Genomic DNA, 26,299 nt, shown 5'->3' with positions numbered 1-26,299 from the left:
AAAATGCAGCATTATATGTTTCACAGTTGTGGTGCAGTGAGTGATGACTTCACTTTCACCAGCATTTGAAAATATAATAAATCAATGAAAAGCTCTTTAGTTTGACATTGACCTTTATTTCACATTGAAAGAAAAATCTATACATGTATTTCATACATGTTCTTCCTATTCCAAATAGCCATCCATAAGTCTGAAGTTTCATATTCAATAAAAACCTACAATGTACAATAAAAGCACTTGGTAACATTAGATATTCTGCATCTGATTTTTCTCTTTTCAAGTCTATCTCTGTAGCTGATCTGAAGCTCAAAAATAAACCTTCACTGACTGTAAGAAAATTCCTGTTTTTAGAACCCAAAAAGATTAAATTTCCCAAGGATATATGCACTAGAACATGCTTTGATCATGCACCCCTGCACTCAGAGGGGATTTTACTCTGACCTTTGCATCTCAGGCTATTCTCTGTCAGAACAAAGTAAAACCAGGCATAATATCAAAGCAGGAAAAAATAAAAAAATGGATACTGGAAGTTATAAAATTGCAGTAAGTCTCTATTTTTTTCAGTAGCTTAAAGGAACGCTAGCCATGTACATTATATATATATTTAGATAACATAAATTTTAAAATGTTATTTGTATCAGGCAGTAGTAGTAACAGTATGGTCTATCATGCCTGAAAGATTTAAAATACTACTAGCTATAAGAATTTATATATGTGTATCTTTAATCTCAAAATCACTTTCTAATAGCTCTGTAAGATAATTTCCCCTTTTATGAGATTCATTTATGTATACATAAATGTATTTATGTATATATAAATGCATATATATGTCAGTCAATCAGTATGTATGCACTTTCCTTAACACTGCATTTTTTAAAAATGTTCTACTCACATTAGTCTCAAAAGAGCTTTTACTGAAGCATCCCTACTAAGGAAAATAAAATTTTGTGATAGAAGTATGACTATTGAAGCAAAAACAAACACATGGTGGATAAAATGAAGAAAACTGCAACATTATGCTTTCTAGTCAAGTAATGTAGAAGGTGTTTATGTTTTATCAACCACATTAGAAAGGTAAAGTAAACCTGAAGAATATTCAACTATTCAGAATCAAAACTTTCAGTTATATATCCAAGTACATATAGGAAGAGTAGAGGTAGGTTTGTTTCCAATGATATACAAAATTTTGTACACCATCTGGAATAATTCATTTGCAGAATTTTCAAAGCTCCACAGACTTCCCTCAGCCCCAAAGACCTTCCTCCATCAGTTTACTTTATCACTACTCAATTGAAGGACTAAAAAAAAAAAAGTGAAAAAAAAAATGCAGCCAGACATCCAAACTGCAAAATAATATTCCTACCGAAAGCAAAAGAAGCTGCAGGTATATGGTTTGACCTGACAGCATACTAGAGCTTTCTTAGACAGACTGTTCATCCAGCATTAACTGAGCATGACGACCTGAGTCTCAGTGGCATAAGGTACCTCACACGTTTCCAGAACTTAGAATTGGATGACTGTGGGTGCACAGTGTGCTGCTCTTTCCATTTGACAGTACCTTGTTTCTTGATGATATATTTAAGAGATTCCTGAAGAGTCTCATACGTCTCCATCATCTCCATTTCCAGCAGGATCACCTTTGTATTGTCTTGAATGAGGGCATTGTATAAAGCAACATGTTGATCATAAGCGAATTCTTTACAATTAAGCAGCTGGTGTGTTAGAAGGATGATCAGCCGTCTGCTCTTCTGTATCCTGTTCTCAATTGCACTGGCTTTATCTAGCAATGCACAAGAAAATGGTGAGACTGAAATTTCTTTTATAGACTCTTTTGTGCATAGGCTTTTCATTTCCATTGCTTTTCAACCAGAAGAAACCTGCCTCACTTCAGTCAGATACAGTTTATTCATTAGAAAAAGAGCTTAAAAAACTCACAGTAATCAGTTTCCTTTCAGACATTTTCTTTAGCTGAAATCTTAATATTTTCACCACTGTTAGGAATTGTTAGGAATTTCTAATCCACAGGTCAAGCTCAGTAGATCTGTATTACATCAAATTTGTGCTTGGTCAATAATTTGCATGTGAGGAATCGTATTCTTTCTGTTTAGTGCTCTAAAAAAACAAACCTTCAATACTTACCAGTGAAAAATAGTCATTTGGAGCCATTTGGGTGACTTACTTCTAAGAAGCTTATTTTCCCATAGAGGGAGTGCTAATACTCCTGAGCTATAGCGTGCTAATTTATACGTTAACCCAACAGGGCTGAATCCAGACTTGCAGGGCATCTGATCATCACCATGACTAAAGGTGTTTTTCTTTCCCACTGAAAAGCTGTTAGGGACAGCTCATTAACCACAGTTGGGACTGTGATGTTGGCTGTGTTGTACCTACGAAACTCAAGCTCTGAGCCAGCTCAGAAAGCTCCACATCTAGGATTTGCTTTTCTCAATGACCTGCTGTCCATAAGAAGAACACTGCAGATGAGTACCTATCTGGTGAAATACTTGTCCCAGTCCGAAGAGTTTCCTGTGGTCTGCGGAAGGGAAACTGGAGTTGTTTTACTGGAAGTATGTGATGCTGGGCCAAAGAATCCCAAAGTTGGAGCAGAGCTAAGGAATTTTGGTGTAACAGCTATTTAATAAAGGCACTTTTTAGGAGACATTACCTATCATCTGCATATGCGACCTCTTTTCCTTTGCTAGAGGTTGCCAGCCCATTGCAAGGGTCTTCTCAGTCTCAGAGAGGCCCAGCATTTGCAATTCCTGGGTCAGGAAGAGGCTGTTCTTAGAGCTTTTTCCAGTCATTTGCCCATGGTTACTGCTGAAGGTAGGACACTTGGCTGCACAGAACATTGGTGCAGTGAAGTATCATCATTCTTAAGATCATTTTTATGTTATTTTCTCTCTTTGTGTGTGTGTGTGTGTGTGTTACAGATACAGCAGCTCTGACAGTGTTTAGTTAGATTCTGTGTCAAGGAATGTAGCTGGGGCAACCCAACGGGACCATGAAAAGAATGGAGCAGAAACCTCTTCCTTTGATGGGTAATACTTGCATTTACACCTCTTTCAGGCAACAGATAAGTCACAGAAATGCCTTTAATCAGTAAGAACAGGAAACAAGAACAACAACAAAAAGTGAATTTAGGAAAACAAATGGGAGTCCAACAGCTGCGTAGTGCTGTTTGTCGCTTGAATTATTCTCTTCATCTTTTTTATTACTGGAAGAGCACAAGTTACAAATTACAAAGCTTTGCTCTGGAACTAAGGGTCATGAACTCTTCTTCAAATAATAATCCCATTTTATATCCTTGCTGCATTTCTTTTTCTGGAAATACATGGAGTTTAACAGTGAAAAATATAATTCATCAAATTGTATGATACTTATTCAGGAAAGTTTACAGTAACTCAGTGATATTTGCTGATAATACTCCTGATTTACTCTGTGATTAGCATATTTTAATTGTAAGGTTTTGGATTTGGAAATCTGATGACAAAAGAATCAAGATCAAGATCAAGGTAAACAAGAGTGGGGAGTGTATCCGTAAAGTCCATCTGCCTGGAAGCAGGGAACTTTTAAGCAATCCCCATGACAGTCTGATTCTGAACAGCTTTTCCACCCAGGTGGAAGTATCTGGGGACTTGAAAGTGGACAAGGAAGACAAAAGCAGAAGGCTGTGAATATAAACATGAAGAGAAAAAGACAACAGTCAATGCTCAGGACATTTTTAGAGTTTTAGTAAAATCAGACTGAATGAGTCAAAAAAGGAATTATTCATTGTCCGAGGCTGGCTTGGTGAGTCTTCATTCTGCCTGGGTTACAGGCATTCATTCATGCCTTTGCACAATGAAAATGTCTTTGTTTTCAGCCAAGAGAGTCCCTGTTAGTCCCAGTCTGCATTTCAGTTGCATGCTATGCTCGATTTTCTCCAGGAAAGTTTAAGAATACCATCCCAAAACAAAATATCACCTGAGCAGGTGGCATAAATTTTTGCCATTAACATCTTTGTGGGCCAATGTTAGTTCCTTATTCTGAAACTGACATGCTAGCTATAGTCTGGATCAGCAATTCTTGCATTTTTTTATTATTTTATATTTTTTTTGCATTCTTGTTGCAGCATTTTTTCTCAAGACCAGGCAGAACTTTTGCCACTTGTCAGAAGAGGACATCAAGGATCTTGGCCCAGCTCTGGGCAGATGTGTCACATCTGGTCCAACGCAGATGATTTTAGAAATGTGTAACTCAGAATGGGCTATCTTTGGTTTCATGCCTGTTTTCTGATAAGAAGAGAACATGTGGTCCACAGAACACCAGAGCACAAGACAAACAAGCCCTGGAGGAAAGCAGATAATATCTAGATGACAGCTAATATAAGAGAGAGTGTAGGGTTGTCCATGTGAAAATTAACACAGATTAATTAACACAAATTCATTTTGGATGACAAGGGAATGGGAATAGAGAACACAGATTGTCTCTTGAAGTAGCACTGTGAATTGTACAAAATGAAAGTAGGTCACCTCTGTGAACAGAATCTGAACTTCCTGTAACTGTGACATCCTTTGCCACAGGTTGAAAACCCCTCAGTGATAACAGCAAGGTTAATTCTTCAACTTTGTGGTTTTCTTCTCTTTGGTATCTTGTAGGCCTACTCATGCACGGTTTGTCATGGCTTTGCCCAGATAGTGGCAATGCAGAGTTACACTACCCAAAGAGCAGGTGTATGTCTGAAAGAGTCACACTTCGAGTCACATTTCCTGCATCACCCAAGAAGTTGATAAACAATTTCTATCCCTAACCTACAGCTTGCTTTTCATAGAACACTAACAAGCACAAAGTGCCATTGTGTCACCCTGCCTGACACATTAGACACACAGCTGCTGATGAGATTACCAGCCCACTCGGGAATGCAATGGGATATTCTGTACCCCTGAAAGGGTCTAGAAACACAACTTGCTCCAACTTAACAAGTAATGCAGTGCATTATCTGAGTTGAAACTCACCTTCTCCAGGATATGTATCTCTTCCATAAATACATAATTTATATCCACATTTATTTTCTAGAATATCTGGCATAATTTGGTGTACAAAATATTCCACAAAATTAGCTTCATTGCTGTATCTTCTGGGGTAGATCACATATGCATCATATATCTTCCCATCTGCAAGGTAGAGCAAGAGGAACGTGCCTTCTGTTAACATGAATTAGAGTTGTCTATTGTAAAGCTGAGTAAAATAACAACTATACAGTCTTTGAAATAGATTTAAGTAGATCTTCCTGATAATTATAATGATGTGCGTCTTTGGATATAAGTTTGGAAATCAGAGACTGTGCTCATTTTGTGTTTTCCATGCTGAACTGTTATGTCTTATGCATTTGCTGCTTTGGAGAATTTGCCTGTTGCATTCTGAAAGCTGTATCTTAAGGTGTATAAAGTAAGAGTTCAATTAATCTATGCATATTAGCATGAAATAGAAATGAGATTTTTTTGTTTGTTATTAAGTTTTATTGTTTGTTATTATATAACATTGTTTGTTATTTCAGTGGAATAATAGGCTGTTAAATCAGATTTTCACTGTCACTCAATATTTCATGACAAATATTTTTATTTAAAAAAAAAAAAAAAAGTGAAACCAGGATTGAATTCTTTGTTTCTGCAATACATCATTACAGAACCAATACATGGTTCTGCAGTGAATGCAAAGCGCTACTAGAACTATGCTTTTTCCCCCTTATATAAATGATTTCAAGAGGCATGAGAAAGTGAAGAATAAGGCTCAAGTGTCATTTGAGTTAGTAAACAACTATCAGATTTATCTGTTTCCACATGATTTGCCCTTTCCTTTCCTTTAAACTTTCTTGTGCAATGCTTACTCACCATCTTTGACTGAGTATGGCTGAAATATCTCCCGATAAAATAGGACAATATCAATTCGGAAGAACTGATAAAGTACAACAGAGACTGCTACTATCACTAGCAGAACTAGAAATCCAACGATCATGAGGACATTATGATGATCTGCTGCAAAGAAGAGAAATGAAGTGTTAGCTGCAGCCTTAGCTTCTCATATCTTTGCATCTGCTATGGTTTTAAGGAGTTCACATTTGAGAAGACAAGACCTTTACCTTCCCCAGCTGATGTAGCCAGCACAGAGGCCTGTTGAACCCCTAAAGTAGAAGTGTACTGAGCGGTATAAAATTAATATCTACGAGTGTTGCACCCAGACCAAAGTGCATTAAATACCACAGCTGGCAGCAATGTTTATAAGTATTTTGCTCAACAACAATGTTCAATCACTTTGCAAGGCAGTTGAGCCCAAGCCTGACACTAGTAAGTGTCCATGCAGGGGCAAGCAGAGGCTTGGGGCATTGTTGCACAAACAGGGTATGGAGAAACGTGCAAATAATAAAATCTGCAAGATAAGAACGAAGTACGCAAGACAAGCAGGAAAACAGAACAAGTCTGGCTGTAAAAATAAGATAAACTATGGCAGTGACAGATGAGATTCTCCTCCTCCTTTTCCTCTGAGGGTCAAAGAGCATAAAAAAACAACGATGAGTAAGGAAAACTGGGAAGAAAGAAGTCACCCGCTGCAGTTTCAGCTTCCCTCAAGGAAGAGCTCTTGAATCTGATCACCTCATCCTCGGAGATGAAAGCTATCAAAAATGGCTGTCATCAGCTCTGTGCTATCATCTGCTCATAGTCTAGGATAAGATTGTAATTATCGCTCTTCTAGGTAACGGCTATATTTCTATAGCAATCCAGTCAGATATTTTCCTGTAATTGCCTGTTTCTCCTCTCTCTTTGTGATTCACATAGCAGAAGTCAGTCTAGATGTGCACAGCCTCTAGATGCCATCTGGTTCTGCTGCAGAAAAAGATGATGGGAGGTAGAAGTGAGGTCACTGTGTGCTCTCACCAGTTTAGAAAGCTGGAAGCTTGATCCTTGGATTATTACAGGCACAAAGCTGAAGAGATATTTTTGACCTATGTCCCAGACATATTGAATTTACACACTATTTGGTATAGAAAACACTGTGAATTCTAGATAGCCAAGTTTGAAATTAAATATGAAACGATTTATACAGTGATTATACAAAGAGGAAACATTATTCTCTTGGATGGAAGATTAACAAAAATTGCCTCATAGAAATATGCTTCAAAGCAAATAAAAGATACCCAACCTAATCCCACATGGTTTTAACATATAGATTCATAGCAGTTCCATATACATTTTTCTCTGATAGATAAACCAGTTAAGGGAGTTCCATTTGCAGTCCACCTTCTGAATTTACTTATTCCTGTCCATCATGATGATTCATTGTCCCATAGCTGTAATAATGCAAGCACTTTGGCGACTTTTCTGTGATTCAGACCACTAAAAAGATTTGGATTAAAAAATAAATATTTCCAGAAGAGTCAGAGTGGGTGACAGACTTTTACCCCAAAAGAAAGGCACATGAAAAAGTCCAGATAGTGTATCACATAGAAGTGATTTTAAAAGTGACAACATGAATATATATATATATATTAGTACAATGTAGCAAATATAACAATTGTCTGATGCAATAACTTGGTTCTGAGTATGGCTAGAACCATCCCTTCAGTCTTACAATGAAATTTGAGGTACGCTGCAACCTCAGACTACCTTGACTCGGGAAAGAAATACTCCATTGAGTGTTGGCCACACATAAATTGAAATGCAGGCATTCTGGCAGTACTAATTTGGGAGTCTGGCTCTCACACTGTAGACACCCTTTAAAACATGTCAGCTGGTGGACGGTGCTCACACGTGCTGGTAGCAACTCTACCCAGACAAGTCTTATGCATTCAGAGCAGGGATCAGATTTTCAGGGCTTTGCCTCCCTCTGCCTGCAAAACATACACAAAACACACATGGCTGCAGCAACAGGCTGTTCACCATCACCTGAGGAGCTACATGTCACAGCAGTCTGTTGGTCCAGTCTCAATTTCCTCTACAAAAGAGGCAGCAAGACACAGTGGAACGAGTTGCAGATTTCATGCAGCCAGCAAGCTACCAGGTGAATGCACAGACTACCACCACCAAGAAGCAATTCCAGAGCTTCTCTTGGACTTGTCCTAAGTGAATGAAATAGGATTAAATATATAGCAGTGAAGAGTCTCATATATTGAGATTTACAGGTTCCCTGGCTTCTCCAGGAGATGGTGAATAAGCCAGTACATTGAGTAGTATTTCTAGAGACAACCTTAAACTAAAGCATTAATTAATAAATCCCTGAGAAATGGCACTGAAAAGCTAGATAAGCAAAGGTTTTGCAAGTACATTTTCCAGTTCCCCTAGTAGGAAATGAGACAAATCTGACATGATTTTCACTCTTCTTGTTTTTTTCTTTGCCATTTAAAGAGAGAAAGAAACATCCAGCCATCAGGCACCTGATGAAAAATACCCCCACAAGGACTAGGAGATCTGCAATTGTTTAGAAAACAAATAGAAAAGAAACAGGTTCCAACAACAACTTCTGCAATTATGAAACTAAAACGAGCTGTTTACATTCGGCCTTTCAGTGATTAGACCAAGTCTGAAAAAAAAAGTGGTAAATTTCCTGTGCTTATAAAACTTGTAAAGCCTCAGACAAGAATCCCCACAGGGGTCTTTCTGGAAGAGCAGTTTCAGTTCCCAGTAAGGCTGACTCAGCCTCTCATTGCTCTGGAATAAATCAACTATATTCAGTACAATGCAGACAAAGGCCAGAGCCACTTTTGGAGGCCTTGAACAATACTGACCAAATCCTGCTGCTTGATTTGACTTCACTGCATTATTTAGTAGCAGAAAGTTCATGAGCTGACTGCAGTTTAATACTATTTATTGATATTTAAAAGCAATGGGAACACAGAACTATCAGATCACAGGAAACAATATTTGAGAGGCCAGGGAAAACAAGTCAGAAAAGAACATTTGAAGGCATCTCCTGACAGATTCTGGAAGAACTGCATCTTTTTTTAAATTTGGTTTCTAAGGAAAACACACTTCCAGATAGCAAAGACATAGGTCTGGATCTGGAATTCCTGGCCACATCTTTTTACTGAAGATGAGATAAAATGTTAGGTACAGCATTAAATAACTTTGGGGAAAAACAGACCTGATGTGCTGGGCTGAACTCTATCTCTGCTCAGAACGACTGGAATTTCAGGCATGCTCCAGAGCAGAACATTCACACCAGAAGGATTTGTGGTACCCCAGGCATTTTACACTTCTTTGCAGATGAGAATTGAGCAATGCCCAGGGGGAGATAAGACAGTACTTGTGCGTCAGACCCATGAAACACAACAACCAATTATTTAACCAGCCCTGAATGAAGAAGAATCTCAACATGAGCCAGCAATGTGCACTTGCAGCCCAGAAAGCCAACCTTGTCCTGGGATGCATCAAAAGCAGCATGGCCAGCAGGGCGAGGGAGGTGATTGTCCCCTTTTGCTCTGCTCTTGTGAGACCCCACCTGCAGCCCTGCATTCAGCTCTGGGGGCCCCAGCACAAGAAGGACCTACAGAATGAGTCCAGAGAAGGGACACAAAGATGATCGGAGGGCTGGAGCACCTCTCCTACGAAGAGAGGCTGAAACAGCTTGCCCAGAGAAGCCGTGGATGCCCCATTCCTGTTCAAGGCCAGGCTGGATGGGGCTTTGGGCAGCCTGGTCTGGTGGGAGGTGTCTCTGCCCATGGCAGGGGGGTTGGAATTAGATGATCTTTAAGGTCCCTTCTAACCCAAACTATTCTGTGATTCTGTGATTTCATGAGGAACTAGAAGCTAGTGGCAATTTATTTGTTAATAAAAAGGTAAACACTTGGGAGATATTCTGACAGCTTCTGAATTCCTGAGAAGACAGATTAGATGTGATGCTGAGGTAATGTTCTTTTCCTGACTGAGCTCTGCTGGTAGAAAGAGTTAAAACTTCCAGTGTTTCTCCACTTGTCATGGCTTCCCTGTCAGGAGTTAATGGTGTCGTGCCACCTCCCATCCCACCCCTGACAGCAGCGCTACTTTCGTAAGCATTTACCCACTGCAGTTATCAGTGATCTGAGCTGGCTTGGACACCAGCACTGTGGTGCAAGGAGGTGGTATCTTCCAGCATTAGAGATAACAAGCGGCTGTGGAGGGTAACCTAGTTTAGCTGCAGGCAGAGTTGCTGCCTCTTGCCAGGTGTCCAGCAAGACTAGCTACATCTTGGCCAGGAAAGGAGGAAGAAATGTAATGAAAACCTTTCGCAAATTCTTCACCCTGACCAGAGAGAACTTATGGAGATGATCTCAGTGTACATCAGAGATTGTGTCCTGTGGCAGGGGGAGAATGTAAAACATGGGATGATCACCATTTCTGGGATTATAAATGGAGGCACAGGACTGAAAGATCTGGAGGAAATGAGACAGCCCATATCATGGGCTAATACTTTAAGGTATTACTTTAATTACCAATTACTTTAAGGTATTAAAAAGTATTATGAGACATAAAGGGTATTTTTTATGAACAAGTGTTAGTAAAGGAGTCAGAAGATACCAAACAGCCTCAGGCAAAGCGGGGAGAGAAAAGACAGGAAATAAGTTTGAAGGAAGGTTTTCATATTGCCCTTTCCTGGCAGTATTTAGTATTTTTGTTTGTCATGGAGACAAAACCAAACAGCTGACTCTGACAGAAACCCCATATTTTCTCTTCTCTCTTGTCTGGCAACTTTTAATTCTTATGTAGATGACAGCTGTTAACAAATCAAATTGCTAAAATTTGTTATAAAGGTACTGCTAAAAATGAGCTAGTTCTTAAAGTATTTGATTATGACTGAGAAGATTAGATTTAATTCCTGGTTTCCCAGGAAAATTTCTATGTGGTGAGTTATTCATTCAGCATTTTTGAAGACTGTAAGACAGAACAGATTCAAGCAGAGGAGCTTAAATGCAGTTACCTACAGCATCTTTGCTTCCTTCTTTAACCTGTCACCTGTGCTGCTAAACACAATTTAACTAGTCCATGTAATGCCTCCGCAAGTAACTTCAGTAGTAAAGGCACCATCTATTGATCTCTTACTTCTTATCACAAATCTGTGTTACAAATAATAACAATGTAACCCATACTAAATACCTTGGGGGAAAAAAAAAATCACACTACAGAGCGGAAATTTGCGTAAAAAGCACACTAACAGGACAGTAGCTAGGAGACATGAGTTATGCTGTAGGAAAAACTAAGAGATGACCATAGATATTAAAAAAAATCATTTAAAACAAAAAGAAACAAAAAAGAAGAGTACATGTCTTTATTACATATTTACAAGATGTGAGGCACAAGACATCTATGCAGCATTTTTATTATACTCAGAGGCAAGCTATCATTGTTTTAGCATAAATATTGCTGAGCTGTATGAGGAGCAAGTAAAGAAAATTAAAGCAGTGCACAGCCATTTCTGGATTTAGCTTTGCTCACACCAACAGTGATGAGGAGTAGCAGAAGCAGGCATCTTGACAATAGCAGCAACAAGAAGGGCATAGACATCCACATAAAATAGACAGCGGCAAAGGGGGTCACAGTCAAGAGCTTTCCTGAACATTTACTGATGACCTATGGATAAAAATAAAATAAGATTTGTCTACAGCAGAAATAAGATTTCATGAATCACTTCACAAATATAGAATATCAAATATACTTGTCTCTTCATGCAGCCTTTCCTTCTTCTAGTTTGCAGTATAGGGTCAATAAATGATTGCATTGCCTGAACTAGAGTGAACAGGAAGTGTTACTCAGTTTCCTTCCCCTTCATGGTAAGTACATTCCCACACTCATAACTTGGCACAAGGCTGACATGCACCCAGCCTCCTGAGAGAAGCCACGCTCTCACTCACCTGGTAATATCCAGTCAGAACATCCCCTCTCACCTTCCCCTGGGGAATTCTGGGCTATCCTCCTCAATGATGCTCCCTTCTCTATTATAAATCAACTACATTCCTTCTAGTCTAGGCTGCAGCACAGAAATATGACTCTGCTTGAAGCCATAACCCTGTAGGTAGTTACAAACAGTCAAGAGGACAACAGGACATGTAATTGTGTAAGCCCTTTGATCACAATAAGCTTGATTTTACTCTTTCCACCATTCTCTCATAGAAAACTAAACCCTCTTAAAGGCTGTGGGATTTCTTCTCAATGTGGTTCGGCCCATCTGAAGGGATAAGAGAGGAAACCATTGATCACCACTCCTGCCATAAAAATCAAACTCAGTGATTTGGCAACAACGTTTTTTCAGGGATCTGACCATCCCTAACAAAAAATTCCCATAAATAACTGATAAAAACCATCCCACCATTCACTGACCTTAATTCTCCTTCTCCAGCAGGAATGACTAGAACAATGCATTTCAAAATGAAACCAAGAGAAAGCCTTCAAATTGTTACTTTCATCTGTGCATGGCACAGAGTCAGCTCAGTGGTACTTAGAGGGAGAGGGCAGGAATATCCTAGAAAAGGTTATTCTTGTCACAAAGCTGGCGCACTGTCCTGCTCTGCACATTTAATCTCTCGCTGATACCATTTTCCCTTCCCCCGAAGCAGAATTTACACCAAGGCCTTCCATAGCCTAAAGAAGCCACAAGAACTTGGCCACTGATTTGAAGATGTAGGGAGGACGAAGACTGGTTTTAATTGTAACCACCAAACTTTCTTACCAGCAGAAAATAAATCAAATTTAAAAATAAACATGCAAAATAAATTAAAAAGAAAAATAAAATCACCAATGTATTTCAAATTGAGCCTTAAGTATGTAAGAAAACAAAATGAACAAATTCTACCCTTACATTGTGCTTTGAGTTGTAATGTCACCGTGGCCCTTGTATTTCCCATTTCATTCATCACTACACATGTGAAATTTGACTGCAGATCCTCCTCTTTTATTTCAGTGATGTGCAAAGTTGCCTCTTTGTAATATTCTCGTGCTTGTCCTTCAAAACTAATAGAGAGAAAGAGCTGGTAGTGGTTCCTCTTAAGCACAATTTGCATTAAGAAAAGGATTATTCCACATTATGTGTACTTACAAATGAGTTTCTTCACGAAATCTTGAAGTATCTATGTGTATTACTGGGTTGTTATCCACATCCCAGGAGACAACATCTATAGGCTGTTTCTTAATCCCCAGACGGGCCTGACATTTCAGAGACAAAGGAGCACCTAATCAAGATGAAGAGAGTTGTAAACTTTCCTCAATGAAAAATATGTATAATGTATAACATTATTTTCCTCATAACATCTTTTTCTACAAATCTCCATATCACTTTTGATTTTACCTTAGCAATTTTGACATATTTCTGAGTTAACCTAGAGAAAATGTTGCATAGGAGGGACTTGAAATAGTAAATGGAGATATTAACAAAATATCTAATACATTAACAAGGATTACAAAAGGAATTATTTATATATGTTACTGTGAAAGGAAATTAGACTTTACTTGTGATGCTTAACACACCTAATCAACTACTGAGGAGTATGGAAAGGAAATGCTAGTTTACATACAGACGTGTGAAAATAGCATAATTTAATTTCAGCATACAGTATTTCACTTGTCTTGTTTGCTGATTCTTATCTTGGATTTTATTCAAGCTGGACAAGACTAGAGCAAACTAGTCCAAGCAAAACTAAAACAGGAAATGTCTTATTACGTATTTACCATCAGGAAATATTGATTCCAGAAACAAGAGTCACTGTTGCACTGGAAGCAGATATAATTATAACACTTTAAATTATTTCCATGTTAACCTGCATCAAAGCAGGGCTTAGATAAGGTTAACAAATCTTATAATATACATCCTGAACTGGTAATAAGGAGCATGGAGAAATCCCTTCAGTTCTGCAAAGAGGATATAATAGACCCAGTACAGAAAGTATTTTCTAGATGTTAATCAAATTTACTCCATGCATTGCAAGATTACTTACTGTCCAAGAAGGATAAGCAGAGCACAGAGAGTATTAAAGACTAGCCATCTTATTAAAGAGAGAGGCTCCTGGTGCACTAATTCTGAGTGACAAAGAAACTGAAGGAAAGAAGAAAAAGAACAGGAATACAAGCCTAAATGAAAAGAAGTCTGAGCCCAGGTCCCCCACAGTACATGCTGTGAGAGCAGTCTTGCTGTAGGACAAGTGCTGGAGGGCAGAAACAGTGGAACAGTAATTGTGATCCCAGCTCCCAGTGGCCCAGAATCATCCTACCTCCTCTGGGAGACAGGCTTCTTAGGCGACCTATTCATGTTTCAGATGGGCAGAGTCACTTTCTGGAGAAGCCCAGCTTTCTCCGTTGACTATACAAAGAAAGAGCCCAGATGGCCCTTGCTCCTACCACAAGTTACAAGGGGTCATGAATCTGAACCATGGAGAACATCCCCAGTCCCAAACAAATGGGAGACAGGGCACATGTTCTGCACCAAGAGCTGTTCAGCCTACTATTTGCTTGTTCAGTCCCTGGTCCTTTCACCCCACGACCAGAGCAATCTGCTCAGTGCCAGCCACCATGGCAGGACCAATGACCCTTGCTCTCCTTCATTCATCAACAGAGATGTAGCTGCTATGTCCAGACCAGAATCACAAGTAAAGAGTATCTCTAGTTGCTCTATCCTTCTCTCTTAAGGATACCATCATTCTTTCTTAAGGATACCATCAGGCATCTATCCTCTCTCAAGGATACCATCGGTTTCAAAGGGTTTAGTTAAGGCCCTCTTTGAAGTGCATGGAAGCTGTCACACTTTCAGCTGAGATGTGATAATTGACCACGTGAGTCATCCTAGTTTATCCCAGTGAAAGTAGAATAAGCTATTTAAGTCCTTAAATTGCTGGTTAATACCTAAGTATTATCCTATCACTTATTCCTAACTTCACATCTCTGCCTGGGGTGCATTAAATCTGGTTAAAATTACAGTGCAAAAAAAAGTAATGAACATTTCCATCATTAATTCTTCAAGAACCCCATGTTCATTAGGCCATCACAAACTGTTTTAAAAACAATTTAAAGTCCATACTTACCAAGCTCTACTTCTATCACATCTTTATCTTTTGGAAACAAAATTTGAGCAGGTAGAGACAGGTGTTTTGCTTTAGAAAGTAAAGAGAAAAGGAAGTATAGATTAGAAAGTTGTGAAATTTCATTTTGTAAAATAATGACTATCATTTGTACTGCTAATGCTTTAACATCTTGAAGTAGATTTGCAAACATTACAACAGTGCTTCACATTCCTGTCGGTATTATCTGATTTTATTCCTATGACCAGATATTTTTGGTGAGACAGTAGACACAGTGCATGTCAATAGTTTAAATATTTTCTGCCTGTTTAATTTTTACATTTGTACATAAAGAGCAAGGAAAAGTTTCAGTTTCTCAAGTACTGTTTTTAGATGCTGAGTGGGGAAAAAAAAGCAAATACAGTTAGGGAGTTGTATGTTTTCTTGGTTGCTAATTTTGTTTTTAAAAGAAATTCCTTCAGACATTTGAGAAATGACTCCTATCCATGATATGGAATAGCTAGAATATACACTTCCGTGCAATATATGACACACAGTCCCACTTCCCCTGCTGCCTGCCTCTGTTGACCTCTGTTCCTTACATTGAGCACATCCGGCTCCTGGGCTTCCCTCCACACTGCTGCTGCACACAACCACTCCCTGTTACATCTGTCTTCCATCACACTGAACATCCCTTGCCACTAGCTTTTGGGAGTGCTACTTTTCCTCTGATATTCTTACATTCCATCTCCAGTAATACTTGATATGGACAGGTCCCAAACTACCTCCAGATGCTTCAGTTAGGCATCTTTTTCCCCTGTTGCATTTTGCTTCTTTTCTTACCATTCATACTGTTGCATACATCCCACTCCAAACACATCGCTTGCTATCCTTTCCCTCATTATAAGCTTTTCCTTCTCAAGGCATCTCTGTAAATCCCATAACAATATTTCCCTAAAAAATCTGTAAGAACATATTTAGCACCATTTTCCCAAGCTGCCAGAAAAGCCATTCTCTTTACTTATCCTAACCGTGTCTAAGTTTCATTAGCTGGATCTGAACTTGGGAGAAATGCAGCAATTTCCTAGCTTGCTGGCAATGCTAAGCATTTAGCTGCTGGCATTCAGAGGCAGAATATCCCCTGGGTCAGTGCAGATCTGCAAGGCAACAGGGATTTACATCATAAGCCAATATTAACAATGCATAACAGCTTTATTCATCCAGCATACTAATTTTAAGGGCTAATAAGAACTCAACAATGTTGCTGTTAAGTATTTTGAATGGTAAAAACTAAAGCAGACTCAAAAGACCACTCTGAGATTTCACGTTATGTTGCAATCTTTCTTTCAGAATGATCTAAAAAGCCAAATTAGCTTTGAAATGAAGTAATCTGTCTGGATGCAACAAAGGTTTCTGTAATTTTAGGTGGCTTTGTGGCAAATAAGTAATAGCTATTTCCATTATAACCCAGGCAGAACAAAATTCTTGACTGGTTAGAAAAGTTTTAATGAAAGTACATTCAAACAAAAATGGAATGTTAGACAGAGATTGTCATGTAGACCAACAGGGTATTACATGGAAGAGAGGGAGAAAAGGTATGACGCCTCCTAAGCCACCATACTAGCTCTTGGCTCAAATCTCTTCTGTCCAGCTCAGAATAATTGGAACAAACTCTGCTACTGAGATCTGGGTACAGCAGCAAAAACTAATCGAGGCTTCTACACTCCAGATCAATATCTTTCCCATAAAGCTGGGCACCTTCCCACAACAAAAAGTTGTGATGTCAGTCTGCAAATGCACAATATTTAGTTTCACCAGAGGAAAAAAAAAAATCTATTGATCTGATTGCAGAATGAAAACACATTTTGAAGTCTTGTAAACTGATACAATCTGGCACTGCTGATTGCTGGCATGCTCTTCCCTGACTGCCATCAAAACTCAAAGCCTCCGTGAGGACATCGAATCCTAGAAACACCCCTAGGTCCACACAACTCAGCTATAATGGACACTTTCAATTTAACAAAGACGGTAATCACAGAGCTCCATTAATTTTCCATCTATGTATATCCCTCATTTTGTCTCAGTCAACAGAAATCTAAAAGTGTTTTTTTTCCAGTCTGACTATAAAATAAATGCTAGATAATCAAGATGGGGCAGCAGGTATTGAGTTGTATGCCATCAGCATATCAGTGATCCAGTGATCACCAGATGATTGTCGCTAGCTAAAGGCCTTCTTCCTGCCAAACAAATATAAAGTGGAGCTTTGTGGTAACCCACAAAAGAGACCCTTCACCTCGAAAATACTAGCCCTACCAACTGCAGCAGGCAACCAGAGCCCTCAGAAAATGTTACCAAGAAAACAAATGTGGACAGGTCTGACTGTATCTCTAGCTTGCTCCTTTGGGATTCCCTTCCACAAAATTCATCTAAAAAAAAGTTGAGCTAAAGTTTCATTAAGAAGATACAACTAACCAACCAAAAATCTTTTTTTGCATTATTGTACAAAGGAGTTTCATTTTCTTCAAGGAGATGATAATCTTTTCTACTTTAGCAAGCTAGAAAATGACTGTCTTACCTTCACTTATAAAGATCCTTGTAGCTGATACATTGAACACATTTCCTCTGTGAGTGTAGGTAAAATGACAAGTATAATAACCATCATCCTCCTTTGTCAGGTCACTAATATAAATATATTTATCTTTCTTCAAATATCTCTCTCCCTGAAGAGGTCTGCAATCCTGGAAAAGAAAGCTTTCTTTATTTGGCTGCAAATAACATCTCACAGTAATCTGATCTACAGCTGGCACCATCAGGGTTTTCTTTACCTTATACCACTGGATCATAGTAGCATTCTTATAATTGTCAAATGTAGGACAAACAATTCTTCCTCTTCTAGTGTCATTTGGATAAAGTATCCGGCTTGGGAAACATATTCCTTCCTTGTATGGATGCACCTTCACGCTGATGTTGAACTCTTTTGTGCTATTATTCGGGCTTTAAAAAATGAATGACAGTATTTTAATGACAGTATTATTACGTGGAATAGAATGAATATTTGTAACATATGAGTCTTGTTTTAAAAGTACATGGATGGTTACTATAGTTCGATTGCATATTGATTTTTAATGGGCCTGTTATAAAAATAACAATTGCAGAATGAAAGTTAAATAAATTTCTGTACACCATAAAAATAGCATAATTTACACAGATAATAATCAAAATGTATTTTTAAACATGTATGCTTTTTTCTTCCCAAATCTTAAGTTTTTCTCTTTTTAATATTCTACTTACTAATGTGTAACACAAGTATAGTTTCCAGAATCTTCTACAGAATTTGGCAGAAACCAAAGAAATCTTCCTAATGAAAATATTCGTGATCCCTCTTCTTCTTCAGGAATTATTTTCTTAGTGTCTGTGTGATACCAGGTGACTTTCACAGCTGAATTTCGTAGGGGACATCTTACAACTAAAGCCTCACTTTCCATTGCATCATCTGCAAATGAACAAAATATTAAAATCTCAGATGAATTAAACCTTATTTGCATTGAAGATCGAGGAGACCTTGGCATTTCTGGATCAGTAGGCCATTCAAATGCCTCTAACTACCATCCTCAAGCTTTCAGAGATAATGTAAAGCAAATGAATTCCCAGTAGATTTTTTTCAAGAAAAAAAAAAAAAAAAGTTGTTCATCTTGAGTTATGAAGACATGCAAAAATAATGTGTGGGACAGAAAACAAACAAACAAACAAACAAAAACACCTAGGTTCAAACAAGACATATAGTTTAAAAAAAAAAAAGTTTTAAATTGGAAAGTATGATTGGTTGAAATGAACTCATGCAAATCTTTGCTTGAAATCCTGTATTTATTCAAAGCAGAGTTCTAAATATGAATCTTTCACAAAGAAAACTATTGGTTTTAATAGTGTTTTATAAACTTAGCTTTCCATACTTCGGTAATAATATTTATTTACATAACAGAGAGGAGTTTTTGCTTTACCTTTTCAATGCAGAAAATGGATAAAAACAACAACAAACAGAAGAGCTTCTTTCTTAAAATCATGAAAATGTGAAAAAAAATGCAACAGACTGAAAGGAAGAATCAGATGAAAAGTTGAAGACACCAGAAAGGAATGAGAGGAGTAAACAGAGGAGTAAACAGCTTGGGAATAAAGAAAGAAAAATGAAAAAAAAAAAAAAAAGTTGGGAGTAAGGAACTAATTTTTTATTAAAGAAACTGCATGTATTTCTACTTTTGAATACTGAAACTGGTCCAGAGAAACTTGAAACAGGCAATTTTGACAGCTATTTAAGTGCCCTGGTACCTGAACAGTAAACTGACTGCTGAACATAGAAACTGTGGTCTGAAAGTCAAATGCAATTTTGGAGAAGAGAAACATGAGAAAATTGGCAAGGATAGAAACTGGGCAAATCAGTACAGGAGCTACAGTAAATGAGGGAGCAAGAAAATGAGATGATGTAACCAAACAGCTAATCAAAACAGAGAATCTCTATCAAAAATGACACTTTGGGGGAGCACTGCCTGGCTTTAGATGCGTGCATAGATCGGGTCGTGGGTGAGTCCTTCTGCATGGTGAGTGCTTGCCTTCTCATTCTTTCTGAAGTGGTCTTTCTCCATTGACATTACATATAGACTCATTTACTCAGACACCTAAATTATCCACATCAGGTATAAGCAACCCTAAGTCCATCATTTTAACAGCATTCCCACCCACAAGTCCTGCCTTGCCCCACCAAAGAAGGAACACAATGGAAGTACAGCACTCTTCAGGAAAAAATAAAGGAGAGGGAACAAAGATAAAATGGGAGGCCTTATCTAAACTCAGTGACATCTGTGAAAATTATCTTGCTTAATTCTTCAGCAGAATTTGATCTCTTAATAGATCTAGTTTGTTCTAAAAATTATTATTCATATTGTAAAATTGAGAATACGGGGAAATATTTAAAGATTGTATCTTACACTGTTTTTCAGACAAATATGCAGTGCAACTGGAGACTAGGTACAATGTGAGTGCTATATAATGTTGTTTCACTGGTAGGAAATGATTGCAGGGCCACTAGAGCTGTGCAACAAAGTGCATGTGTTAAACCTGCTCAGTGTGATTTAAGCATGCTCTTGGAGACTTTGCCCAGCTGGGGCCAGGAAGATCAGCTACTCCAAATCCTCCAAGAAGCCTTTCCCTTCTGCTTGCAGAGATGCCAAAGAGCAAAAGCAAAACCTATACTTAATGTCAGAGAAACGGACACTACTCAGTGCATTTTAATATAGGGAGAAAACGACATGTAGAGCTAACTTTTAAGCTGTGATCAATGGTTTGAGATAAACTAGCTAATTTTAGGTTAAAAAATATTAATTCAGTACCAGCTTAAACACTTATGCAGAATAAAATTAATTAAAAAATAGATTTTAAATGCGACTCACATGATTCTGATGTCACGGAAACCAAGAGGAAGGTAGATAGGAATATCAAATGTACATACCCCATCATATTTCTAAACCAAAGAAAAAAAAAAAAGATATCTCAGAATATGCTCTCACTACATCGGTTATGCTATTGCCACGTTGCTGATGTACATCTACTAGCAGATAACAGTATCATGCAGAGATAAGCTGAGTCATGTGGGCTGTTCTGTACAGAACATGTGTGTGTGCCTGTAGCAGCAATTCTACAGCTTTGAGGTGATGCTCTTTGTGCTACAGTCAATGCAACAACTGATGTTCCATCGAAACTACAGTTATGACTTAGTTTGATTTGAGGGTGGGGGAAACACTCTGCCATGGCAGGCCTCATACAGAAGCCTATTCTTCCTTGGTTGTTGATTTTTATTTTCTTATTTTTATTTTTAAGTAAGGCATATGTACTTTGGCACCTTCTTCATAGTCAAGTGTGAAAAATTATACCTTGATTTAGAAAAAGACAGATCCTGGATTTGAAAATACATACCTTGATTTCGAGTTAAGCTTACATCCCATCTACTGTGTAGGTGCACACCACCTGCTTTGTTTTCTGTGGAGGTATGTTCAGAGACAGGTTCTCATAGGTAAGTGCTTAGCAGCAAGAACAAAAACAGACGAGCACCATCAGCAATGCAAACCTGAAGGGGAAGTGAAGAAATGGACTGGAAAGGTAGGTAAAGGAATATATATCATCTTCACATAATAGTAGTAGGGCAGATCCTGTGCCTCACTGATGTTTTTATTTGTGTTTAATTGACATACACCTCCTGTAATTAGGTGTATGCAATTAGCAGCTGGCAGTGTGGCTCAGGAACCCTCCAGAAAACCACTTCAGAAACTGGTTATTGGTTTGTGGACATTACTTTTGACCTAATCTGTGAATATCTCAGGAAACAGCAGACATGCAATCCAGATCTATTAAGCAGTCATAAGAATTCTACTTACCATTAATAAAGACTTCACTTGAATGTTATCTTTAACTGCAGATTACAGAGTGGTGGCTATTGCTGTCACATATAATGAAGGAGTGGGTGCAACAGATGGCAGATAAGTTTTCAAGAGAAAGCAAGTTAGCAGCGAGTTATAATTTATCCCACGGCTAGTAAGCACAGGAACACTAGTGAAAAAATAGGCAAAAAACATACAGGCAGCGTAAGTACTGTCGTCACATTAACTGCAAGGAATTTTTATTCTGGTGCCAAAGATTTCCAGACTAAACAAACATTGGCCTACATTTGTGCCAAGTCTGAAATTCAGAACAAACTCAATTTTGAGCTTTCAGAAATGCCATTGTTTTTATATTGATGTGGGAAACTTCTTCTGTTTGAAAGTTTAATTGCATCCAGGGATTTATTCTTAAACTCTAAAAAAAAATGTAGTGTTGGAAGAGAAAAGCATGAGTGTTTCAGTGTAGGTGTTTTGCAGGGATACTCACAAATTACCAGAAATATGAGGTTTAGACCAAAAATGCGGCATCCCAGCAAGGTTGTTGCCATGCCTGTTATGGGAAGTGAGTGACCATCCAGGATCTCCTAGAAACAGTTTGTGTGAGGAGCTGCTCATTATTATTAGAGGTGCAGAAAAGCACCACATACAAGCACCTGAAGTTTATTGACTTCTTTAATTTTAAGGAAATCTTAGGCCAGATTACTAGATATTTAGAAGTTACTTTTTAACACAACAGCTCAGGAGTCCAGCTGGAGGGCTGTAGCTAGAGGTGTCCCCCAAGGGTCAGTACTGGGCCCAGTCTTGTTCAACTTACACATCAGTGACCTGGATAAAGGGACAGAGCACCCTCAGCAAGTTTGCTGATGGCACAAAGCTGGGAGGACTCACTGAAACCCCGGAGGGCTGTGCTGCCATTCAGAGGGGCCTGGACAGGCCAGAGGGCTGGGCCAAGAGGAACCTCATGAAGTTCAACAAAGGCAAGGGCAGGGTGCAGCACCTACGGAGGAATAACCCCGTGCACCAGTACAGGCTGGGGGCTGGCCTGCTGGTCCTGGTGGACAGCAGGTGAACCATGAGCCAGAAATGGCCCCTTGTGGCCAAGAAGGGCAATGGTGTCCTGGGGTGCATTAGGAAGAGTGTTGCCAGTAGGCTGAGGGAGGTGATCCTGCCCTACTCAGCCCCGGTGAGGCCTCACTTGGAGTATTGTGTCCAGTTCTGGGCTCCCCAGTACAAGACAGACATGGAGCTACTGGAGCAAGTCCAGAGGAGGGCTACAATGATGAGTAGGGAACTGGAGCACCAGTCGTATGAGGACAGGCTGAGAGAGCTGAGACTGTTTAGCTTGGAGAAGAGAAGACTGAGAGGGGATCTCATCAACATGTATAAATATCTGAAGAGAGGGTGTCAAGAGGATGGGGCCAGACTCTTTTCAGTGGTGCCCAGCAACAGGACAAGAGACAACAGACACATACTGAAGCACAGGAAGTTCCCACTGAATATGAGAAAACATTTCTTTACTGTGTGGGTGACAGAGCACTGGCATGGGCCGCACAGGGAGTCTGTGGAGTCTCCTTCGCTGGAATTATTCAAAACCTGCCTGGATGCCATCCTGTGCAATGTGCTCTAGGTGACCCTCCTTGGCAGGGGGTTGGACCAGATGACCTCCAGAGGTCCCTTCCAACCTCAACTATTCTGTGAGTCTGTGTGATTCTGTAAATGCATGCAGCATGCCAAATACATGATTGTGTATATGCATATGCAAACTTGATATGCAAAACCTAGCTGCAGCAGGGCTAACTCATACAGCTGAGATTGGATACATCCATATCAGCTGAGTCTCCACAGTGAAGTTTGCAAACGGACCCTAAGAACCAGCTAAGTGAAAAACTGAGCTGAATAATAACTAGAATTTAATATTATTATATTTTTTGAGTATTAGTACTAATATAGGCATGGGAGAAGGTACTGATATAGGCATGAATATCCCTGCTGCTCTGCTGGGAGTTTTTTCCCTCCAAGTGTTTTGTTCTGTTCCATTAACTTGTTTGTCCCAGACAAAGTATACCAGTTGTATTAACTGTCTGACTATTTTTTAGAGTTATTTTAAGCAAGCATATATTTAAGCAAGATGACAAAAAAGTGAAGTGAGTGATTTTTAAGGAAAATCAGTTTCTCGGTTGGAGACTGTCTGAAGACACATTCTTTCTCTTTTGATATTTTATTTCATATTTGCCCCAAACTAATAAAACTATTGGAGATCCTTTTGATCCATTTATTGCCAGTGCTGTTTCCAGTCCCAGAAACTGAAGGTTGGTGATTAAAAAAAGTTGCAAGTAGCTGTGCTTCCTTTGTTTTGAAAGACAACTTTGTACAGGGATGAAGAAAGCCAATTACTTACCCTCACCAACTCTTCGAACAAGTGCCAGAACAACACAGGGTAAGAAATTGTATTTGCCTATTGTACTTGCTGGTTGTTGTCTTTAGCCTTCTGTTTCTTGAAAAAGTATTACTTCAAGAAACCTTACACATACTGGGCTACCAACCTGCACCAAAACAATGCAAAATAGTTGTGCTGAAAGAACACATTCTTCCCCCATAATTTTGATGATAATTTTACTAATGATTTTTACTACTTTCTCTCCCATTTTTAAGCAGCTATGTTTTGGCATCAGTTTAAGTAGAGTTTGTCTATGCAAATATGGGCAATATAAGGGGCTCTACTTAAAGACAAATGTTTCTTGAAAATAAATAAATAAATAAAAACTTCAGGCAATTAAAAGAACAATGCAATTCTGTTTGCATTTCCCACTTCAGTCAGCTGCAAGCTACCCAATTACCTCAACAAAAACTGAGGCAGAACTTGCAGTTCTAGTTCAGTACATGGCAAGACAGGGACTTATTCACTAGTGCTTCAGAGCTTGTGGCATTACCCTTTGCAAAGCAAAATGAAAGCATCCACGCATCTGTGATATTAGGATCAAATAAGAAGGCTATTAGGAGGCACAAGACAAAAGCACTGACACCTTACATCCTACAACCAAAAGTGCTTCCTGCAGCTCAAAGCACTGTGAGACAAAGGCCATGACTTCTGAAAATACTTATGAGAGGATGTCTCCTTCTCTCTGTTTTTGCTTATTTATTACGATCTTATATATATATATATATATATATATATATATATATATATATATTTACATTTGTCTATAGTAAAATCTGCATTTTCAGGTTCTCAGTGTACCGTAAATTTAGATTGCTAATATTCAGGGATAAAAAGAAAAGGATGTATTTTCCATAAATTTCTTCCTTCCTTATAGTTCACAGTAGCTGTATGTAATAAGCTTAATTCACTGTTAAGGAAAACTTCAGTCTGAGGCTGAAAAAGCACTAGATCCAAATACAAGGGTTTGCCATAATTACGTAAGTCAAAATCTAACCCCTAAAGATCCAATATCAAAGGAGGATGAAAGAACTGGGAACTACCTTGTTATGTTACAGAATTAGTAGTCTCTAAGACTTAACTCCTTGCTTCTCCAAAGGCAATTGTATTAATAGCATTTTTGTGTTTTGTTTTTTATTTTATTTTATTTTTCCAAAAGTGTATTTAGCAACAAACTGTAGTGCTGTTCATAAAACTGAACAAACATTATAAAAGTAGCATATCTTGCATACCAACAAAATTTGAAAATGCTATTGTAATTTCTACTTTAAGAAGCTTAACAGATTTCACAATGTAAAAATACCATGAAATAGCAGGTGTGTGAGATAGGTTTACATAGACATAGAATTCACTCATTCTCCATTTGAAAGTTATTTTCAGTCTCTTATCAAACCAGGAAACCCAGTCTGACTGAAAATGAGCTATGAAAATAGAAACAGTAACACTGAAATTATTCCAGAAGAGTAATGATAGTTAACGCCTACAATATTTACAGCTATGAAGGCAAAATTTAGGAATTTCAATATTAAAATATGAAAATGCTAGAAATAATATATACATTATTTTTATAAAATATTTTGAAGCAAGAACTTACATAAATATACTGAACTGCATAATGAATATTTTCTGTTGTTGAATAATTGGCGAAAATATCTGTCAGAAAACTGAAGACAAATCCATTTCCATACACTTCATTATAGATAAGAGTTTAGGTTGGTCCCCAGATTATTTGTATATCACTACTGTATCCCCAATTTTAATCTAATATTTTTTATTGAGATAGAGAGACGTGTAAGTGAACTGATATAAAGTTTCTTATAAAACACTAGATAGTACTTCCAACAGCTTCACTTATTTTTGGCTAAATGATAAAGATTTGACCTACCTTTTGGAAAATTCAGACAGCAGAGAAGTAGTTTACCCTGTGACTGGATCCTTTGCTTGTACCAGAGACTACTGGGACCTCTTTTTAACCGGTTTTTGCAACGCGTATCTGGAGGAGCATGATTTACAGCTTCATCTAGTCGCCTCCCACTGAACAGAACAGAACATGCAAATGACACTAGTAACCCTAGGTACCTATCAGAGATGGCATCTTCTAGTTACAGTTAATCAGATCTCTTCTACGGAGAGCATAGGTTTTCCATTAATCACAAATTATGCCATTTTAGTGTGATTGTACTAAAAATAAGCCTGCTGCCTAATTAGGGGCTTTCTTACATAGTTGAGGGGAACAAAGGAGGAGCACTCAGTCAGCAGAGGGTGCTTTAAAACCGATTTGCTTTGAAAATAAGTGGTATCTTTGATAGGGCTGGTCAGGGAGCAGTTTCTGCAGAGCAGCTGTACACATCACTGGAGCACCAGGAATGATTTTTTAGACAGGAAACTGCTTCATGGAAGGTAAACTGATAAAATAAAGCCCCAGAGAAAACAGTTGTCTACACC

At 38.4% G+C, this 26,299-nt stretch overlaps 1 protein-coding gene across 7 annotated transcripts; it reads right to left on the bottom strand.

Annotated features, from left to right (window-relative positions):
• Window positions 1-95: 95 nt before the first annotated feature.
• IL1RL1 (interleukin 1 receptor like 1) lies at window positions 96-26,299 on the bottom strand. Of its 7 annotated transcripts, none has more exons than XM_040536409.1 (12): window positions 25,740-26,299; window positions 20,957-21,107; window positions 20,434-20,504; window positions 18,284-18,485; window positions 17,818-17,986; window positions 17,568-17,730; window positions 15,017-15,085; window positions 13,042-13,174; window positions 12,805-12,956; window positions 5,874-6,014; window positions 4,998-5,156; window positions 96-1,780 (listed from the first exon to the last, which is right to left on the bottom strand). In XM_040536409.1, exons 2-12 carry the CDS (start codon window positions 20,983-20,985, stop codon window positions 1,434-1,436), a joined length of 1,635 nt encoding a protein of 544 aa, XP_040392343.1. In that variant the 5' UTR covers window positions 20,986-21,107; window positions 25,740-26,299; the 3' UTR covers window positions 96-1,433. The 7 variants fall into 7 exon arrangements, with proteins under 7 accessions (XP_040392343.1, XP_040392338.1, XP_040392342.1 ...); XM_040536404.1 differs by having other exon boundaries at window positions 5,874-6,017; window positions 25,740-26,296; XM_040536408.1 differs by having other exon boundaries at window positions 5,874-6,017; window positions 20,957-21,060; window positions 25,740-26,296.

The sequence above is a fragment of the Cygnus olor genome, chromosome 1, assembly GCF_009769625.2.
Source record: "Cygnus olor isolate bCygOlo1 chromosome 1, bCygOlo1.pri.v2, whole genome shotgun sequence".
Lineage (NCBI taxonomy): Eukaryota > Metazoa > Chordata > Aves > Anseriformes > Anatidae > Cygnus > Cygnus olor.
The sequence above is the reverse complement of the archived record's forward strand: the minus strand, read 5'-3'. Positions and strand labels throughout refer to the sequence as shown.

What these genes read in the sequence shown, in the direction of transcription:
- IL1RL1 (XM_040536404.1), bottom strand. Translation starts at nt 20,985, where the DNA reads ATGGGATGTAAGCTTAACTCGAAATCAAG. An exon ending in AAGCTTAACTCGAAATCAAG is followed by an intron (nt 20,505 to 20,956) that starts GTATGTATTTTC and finishes TCTTTGGTTTAG; the next exon opens with AAATATGATGGGGTATGTAC. An exon ending in ATTACAACTCAAAGCACAAT is followed by an intron (nt 6,018 to 12,804) that starts GTAAGGGTAGAA and finishes TCTTCTTTGCAG; the next exon opens with CAGATCATCATAATGTCCTC.